The sequence below is a fragment of the Acinonyx jubatus genome, chromosome C2 (genome assembly GCF_027475565.1).
Source record: "Acinonyx jubatus isolate Ajub_Pintada_27869175 chromosome C2, VMU_Ajub_asm_v1.0, whole genome shotgun sequence".
In the NCBI taxonomy this organism is placed as follows: domain Eukaryota; kingdom Metazoa; phylum Chordata; class Mammalia; order Carnivora; family Felidae; genus Acinonyx; species Acinonyx jubatus.
The window spans coordinates 78,890,664-78,897,226 of NC_069384.1; the positions used below are offsets into that span (position 1 = coordinate 78,890,664).

General features: G+C 52.7%; 1 protein-coding gene across 1 annotated transcript; it reads left to right on the forward strand.

The window, feature by feature from the left end:
* Nucleotides 1–459: 459 nt before the first annotated feature.
* RTP2 (receptor transporter protein 2) lies at nt 460–3,829 on the forward strand (the record flags this gene model as incomplete). The annotated part of the gene is made up of 2 exons (XM_027060846.2): nt 460–647; nt 3,303–3,829. Coding segments are annotated over 2 exons (702 nt in total), but the record flags the coding sequence as incomplete, so codon positions are not given.
* Nucleotides 3,830–6,563: the final 2,734 nt, after the last annotated feature.

Here is a 6,563-nt window from a genome sequence, read left to right on the forward strand (position 1 = left end):
CCCACACATCAGGGGTGTATGACCTGCAGGCTTTGCACCCCCCATCCCTTGTTTCTCTTTGGCTCCCTAGGAGGTCACAGTTACCATAGCACACGCTGTGCAGAATGCCTGGGAGAGCAGTAGGTGAAGCAGGAGGGTGGAGATCCTGGAAGACCTGGATAGGTCTGACCCGGGCCTGAGCCTCCCAGCCTGCTCCTTCCACTCGGTGTCACTACCCAGCCCTGCCTCCCAAGCCCAGCTCAGGGCCCTGGAACTCTCTTTTGGGACTTCCCTCCTCCCCAGCCCTGGCTCTTGGCTCCCTGCCCAGCTGCCATGGTAACCGCTTCCAGGGTGACAAAGGAGGTTGCTGGGTCCTGTTTCCTCTGGTCCGGTTGATGAGGATTTTCAGACGGCAGAGACGGAACTGCTCTGCACCTACCTGGGCTCCTTCTGTGTTCTCGCGCAGGCTGAACGGAAACTTCCATCCCTGCCAACAAGACCATGTGTACCACCAGCCTGACCACTTGCGAGTGGAAGAAAGTCTTCTATGAGAAGATGGAGGTGGCCAAGCCGGCCGACAGCTGGGAACTCATCATGGATCCCAACCTCAAGCTCAACGAGCTGGCCCCTGGCTGGAAACAGTACCTGGAACAGCATGCCTCGGGCAGGTGAGCGGCCCAGGGAGGAGGGGCCTGTAGGCAGCCCTGGGGGCACCTTCCAAGTGGAGATGGAGAGATCAAATGGAGCCTGGTCCTGGGGTCAGCTCAGGTGAGGGGGCAGAGAAGGACTTCCAGGTGGGTCAGAGAGGCCTGGGTTCTAATTCCAGCTGTATCATTCCCTCCCTGGGTGACCTTAACAAGTTGTGTTCTGTCTTTGGATCTTGGTTTTCTATAATAAACGAAGAGCTACAATGGCCCTGCAATCTTTGACATTTTAGATGTTTGCACATTTCGTAGTCTCTTACAGAATGGTGGGGACTGAGAGAGGAGGCCATGAGGTCTGCTGAGAAAACTTTAGCTTAGGATTGGGGCCTGTGCTCCGGTCCTAAGTCTAGTTAGTCAACTCAGTCCAATTTGATCTGCATACAGGAAGTTGGCCAATCAAGACCCTTCCAGCTCTATTGTCTATGGGCCAGAGGCCAAAGGATTTAGCTTTAGGCATGATTTCCCTTAAGACCTTAGAGCCCAGTGTCCTATGCTTTATAGGACCCTCATGACTTCCACAGTGTAAGGAGTTCCATAGGCTCAGGGGACATGTCCATCTGAAACGCACATGCCTCTCCTTCTAGGGTGTGCTTTGGGATCAGGACCACAGAATGCCCTGCCCAAGCTGCCTCGAGCTCATCTTCAGGGTCTGTGCAGGCCTCTTCCCTGGGTCCACTGATTCAAGGACAGATAATGCCCCTAGACCCCCAGGGAGGCCGACAAGTGGCTGTATTTTGGGGGTGTGGACACACACACCGGGTTGTTCATGCATGTTTGTATGTGTAACGCCTCAGGTGCAGCATGCCAGTGAAGGTGGAATCAGGAGCCAGGCTGTGGGTAGGGAGCTGCCTGTGGGGAGCTAAGACCTGTAAACATGAGACCGGGTCCTGACTCTGTCTCTGACTAGCTGTGTGCACATGGATGGCTCTCTTTCTCTCCGCTTCTGTTTTCATCTCAATAAAATGAAAGGTTGACTAGATGATCCTTATGGTCCCCTTGCGCTAGGTCTGATATTTTGAAATTTAAGGTCTGAGGTGAAGCTTGAGGGAGAGGAAACAGCTCTGGATTGGTTTGATTAACAAGGTAGAGAAGGAGGAGACGGAAAACATGAAGCTCCTGAGGTGGCCGTTGGGAGGAGTGCAAAGGCCTGGAAACTTGGGTCACAGGCCCAGGGGATTAGGGGCTGAGCTGTATGGGCCTGTGGCTCCTCCTTGCCTCAGGTCTCAACTGGTCCTATCCTGGCTGGTGACCTGTGGCTCCCAGGTGGCCTCAGGCAGGCCTTCAGAACTGCCACTCCTGTGCTTATTATGTGCACAGGCTCACTCTCCCTGTAAGCCTTGAGACGCATTAATCCTGGTGCCCCACAACTCTGACCCAGCAGGGTGGGGACCCCCTTCTGGGGGTCAGGCTGCTCTGTGGGCCAATCCTGCCTTGAGCTATGCCGGGTACTGTTCTGTGCTTGTGTTGTCGGTGGGCTCCAGGCCTCGGGGGCAGGCTTGGCCTCATCTCTACCCCCCGGCCTGGGCTATGTGATGCTTGGCATAAAGTAGGGGCTAGGTGGTATCTGTTGGACTGAATTTGAGTTCCTTGTCAGAGGTCCTTCAGAGCCATTGTACAGGGGACCCAGAGAGGGTCAGCAGTAAGGACAGTCAGGGGTCCACGGGACCCCTGACTACAAAGCTGATGTAACAGGGTCCTCCTGGAAGAGGTTCATCTCAAGGTTGAAAGAAACTGTCCTGGAGGTAATGAGTGTTCCATTACTGAAGGTGTGCAAGCACTGGGTGGGGGCTGAGGGAGTGGGGCTCGGCTAGATGAGTCCCAGACCACTTCCTTCCACAATCTCTGAGGCTGGGACTCTAGGGGGTCCAAGTTTGACGGAGTGGCCTGAATGTAAATGTGCATGTGTGTAGAGGGGGATGCCAACTATGGCCCACTTTTCCAGTGTCTGTTGCAGGGCTGGAGCAGGGTCTAGGGGTTACTCATCAAGGCGTAAGAGAATGTTCTTTGTGACGGTACAGGGACCAAAGTCTCTCAGTCCTCCCCTGCTGCCTCATCACCCATCCAGCAGTCCATCTGCTGGATTCTTGGTGGTTTTTCTCCGAAGTATTCTTGGTGGTCTGTGGTCGGTAGTTAGAAGCATCTCCTTTTCTCTCCACAGCAGGCGAGAGGCATGAGCGAGACATCTCCGAGTCAGGGGACGTCTGAATGAAAAGAGCCTTATTGGACACCATTACTCTGCAATGCACGCATGAAAAATAAGGCCCAGATTGGGGGGGTGGGGGGCGGTGAGCCCTGTGCAGCACACTAGGTGCATGTCCAGAGTGCATTGGGTTCCGCGGAGCTGAGGCCACAGAAGGGCGTGCAGGAGGCAGGCAGGAGAGCCCGCTGGAAGCCAGGTAGCTCCAGTGCCAGATTTCTGAAGACACTCCTCCAGGCCCAGCGGGGTTCAGTGGGAAGAGGCAGAGCCTGCCTAGCGCTAAGGAGCCCAGGGGGCAGTGAACAAGCCGCCTCTATCTCTAGGCACAGGCACACAGGGCCCTTCCTTTCCGGGCTCCTCCAGGGCAGGCTGTCACCGGGAGGGAGGCCCACCTTCTGCATCCTTCCCTCCCCTCCCCGCAGGTTCCACTGCTCCTGGTGCTGGCACACCTGGCAGTCGACCCACGTGGTCATCCTCTTCCACATGTACCTGGACCGCGAGCAGCGGGCGGGCTCGGTGCGCATGCGCGTCTTCAAGCAGCTGTGCCACGAGTGCGGCACGGCGCGGCTGGACGCGTCGAGCATGCTGGAGGAGAACATCGAGAGCCTGGTGGACAACCTCATCACCAGCCTGCGCGAGCAGTGCTACGAGGAAGACGGCGGCCAGTACCGCATCCACGTGGCCAGCCGCCCGGACGCGGGTCCGCACCGCCCCGAGTTCTGCGAGGCCTGCCAGGAGGGCGTCGTGCACTGGAAGCCCAGCGAGAAGCTGCTGGAGGAGGAGGCCACCACCTGCGCCTTCTCAGGGGCCTGCAAGCCAAGCGCCCGGGAGGGTTCCGGCTACAGCTTCTTCTCGCGTCGCTGGTGCCTCTTCGGGGCCGCCCTCTGCCTGCTCGTTGTCTCCCTGCAGTTCTGCCGCAGCTCTGCCTTCCTTTAGCGGAGCTGCGCCCGTGGGGTGGGAAGGTTCTGGCTGCAGTTCTGCAGAGTCAACAGGACTCTGGACAGCGCCGGGCCTCAGTGTATTCTTCCACGGAGCGGGAGGTTTGCTCTGGGAGATACTTAATGGTCCGGCCATTAAAATGTATAGCGATGGGGGAGGGGGAGAGGGTCTGGGGAGGATTGAGGCCTGGTGGTAGTAAATAAACCCACAGGGAGGTATCTTCTCCCTCCACTTCCTCCACATCCATCCCGACCCCTCCTTTTTTGCTTCATTTCCATATCCCACATCCCATTAGGACCCCATTAGGTCTTGTCTTGCCCTGGCTTCATCTCAAGGTCGTCTTCAGCTGCCTCTGACCATCCTGCCACAGTTCTCCTTGGAGAGGGCAGTGATCCCACCCTATGCGCGAATATTCAGTGCGTTTTCATTCAGTCCCTCTCCTGGAGAGTCTGCTCCCACTCTTCTGAAAGTTTCAGATTGTTACTTTGGTGCTCGGGCCTGCTTGGCTGGAATCCTTTAGAGCTGCACTGTCCAATATGGCGGCCAATATGCGGCTATTTGAATTTAAATGAATTAAGATGAAATGAAATTCAAAATTCAGTTCCTCAGTTGCACCAGCCACATAGCAAGTGCCCAGTAGCCATATGTGGCTAGTGGCTACCATACTGTGCCGTGCAGATGTAGCACATCATCATAAAAATTTCTAGACTAGAGCTTGAAGTTACTAGTTAAATGTATGTGGACTCCTAAAAATAAGAGAGGGACACAGGTTTAAAGGTGCAGCAGGAAGTCTTCGGGGGGCAGGGACAGGTAGGCGTGTGGTGTGTTAGAGATACACAAATAAATCTGTAACCTCTGTGTTGCTGTCAGTTGATTGGAATTTGTGGGTCCCGGTGTTGTCTAAGCTTATTTCCTGGGAGGGAGGACCTGTTGAAATTCACTGCAAGGTGATGGGACGCTCTCTTGGTCTCTCTTGCTCTTGCTGTGTGTGTGTGTGTGTGTGTGTGTGTGTGTGTGTGTCAGTTTGGGGCTTCCAGAATACGTTTCTGTGTTTTTGAGGAACGTATGAGCTATGGCACCAGTAATTACCCATAATGGAGGGAGATGTTCCTCTGTCATCCTGAATGAAAATACCTTTGTAGGCAATTCTATGGTTCTCCCAGTTACTGTGGATGGGGAGAGAAGGGGTGTATTAGGCAGACCTGTGGATGTAGATCATTCAGGTGTTGGTGGGGCTGTGTGTCTCCATTCAGGGGAGGTGACAAGCAAGGGGAAGCATGAGCAGTGGAGGCAGACAGTACCTGCACGGTTATTGGTTGGCAGCCTGCGGACTCCCTGATGAAGAATACAGTAAGATGTGCAAAGGAATGCTATGCCAAGACTTGAGATCTGGGTACCAGTTCAAAGATACAGTGGAATGAGTCGGTAAAAACCCATTACCACCCCTGGGGGAAAAATGACATGAAGTATATTCTATGGTTAAAAGCTGTATTCTGTCCATTTGCATCCATAAGTCAACATTCATTTACTCTAGCCTATTTGATTAGCCTGTCCTAAGTTCCAGGATCACAAAGGTAATCAGGCACAATGCCTGACCTGCAGGGCCCATGTTGCGTGCTAGTCAATGCTGTGCTAGAAAGGGGACAACCTAATCATACCTCAGGAGTGGTTTCTTGGAAGAGGAGTCGTTCACCCATGATGTCTTGAAGGATATATGGAAGTTGTCGGGAGGTCAAGGTTAGGGCTGGCAGGCAGCTCAGTTCATCCCAGTTGGAGTGAAAATGGAAGTCCCCAGATGCAAAGCTCATTTCATGTTCAGGAAGCAGGAAGCGACCAAGTACCAGAAGAAGCCAGGAGGATGGAGCACGAGAGGAACCTGGGAGCAGGGGCCAGGAATAGGTGGAAAAGCAAAGTAGGCTGGACTTGGGTGAAGGTGGTTTTCTCGGCTCAGGTAAAGAGTGAGGCAGGAGCATTTTGATTTATGGTGAATATTTTATTGTCAGTTTCAAAACTTGTCTTTGAAAGAGAGCAGAAAGGTAATGGTGAACAGCAATCCTACTCCTAGTGCCTTCTAGAAACCTTTGAATGCCTGCAGATGTTGTAGCTCGCAACACCTGTGTATGAGAGGAAGTGTTCAGTCTTCCCTCACTCTAGTGTTCATCCAGCCTTCTCTCTTGCCTCAGCAGCTGAGAATAGTCTCAGCTTTCACTTCAGGGATCGGAATGGATGATCTCTTCAAGTGTTCTGCGGGCAATGAGAACCTGGGCTGCAAATCACAAAACTATTAACTTCAGTCAAGGAACACAGAAAGCTTTGTTTATTCAATACCGAAATAAGGTCAACTATTTTAATAATCCCTGAAAGTAGGCAGTCTGTTTCTGGTCCCAATTGTTCACGTATGTTGAATTCAACTGAGGGCAGTTACAGTGCAAATGATTTTCCTTTTTTGCTTTTTTGTTCCTTTTTATTTCTGCAATCAAATACATCACTTCCTTAAAGATTTAAATATACATCTGTCCATATCCATTACATATCGTAGATGCATGAAGTAAGAATAAATGCGTCAAATAGAATAAAATACGTAAAACTTTTCATGGTGCGTGTGTGTTCATATATCGAAGTGCTTATATAAAGGATGAGAAAGAGAAGAGCAGTCACGGACATCTGAGGGCTGGTCTGGCTGCCACGGTTACGTTGTGGTGGTCAATTCACATACCAACCTCAGACCAGACCCCTCTGGGACG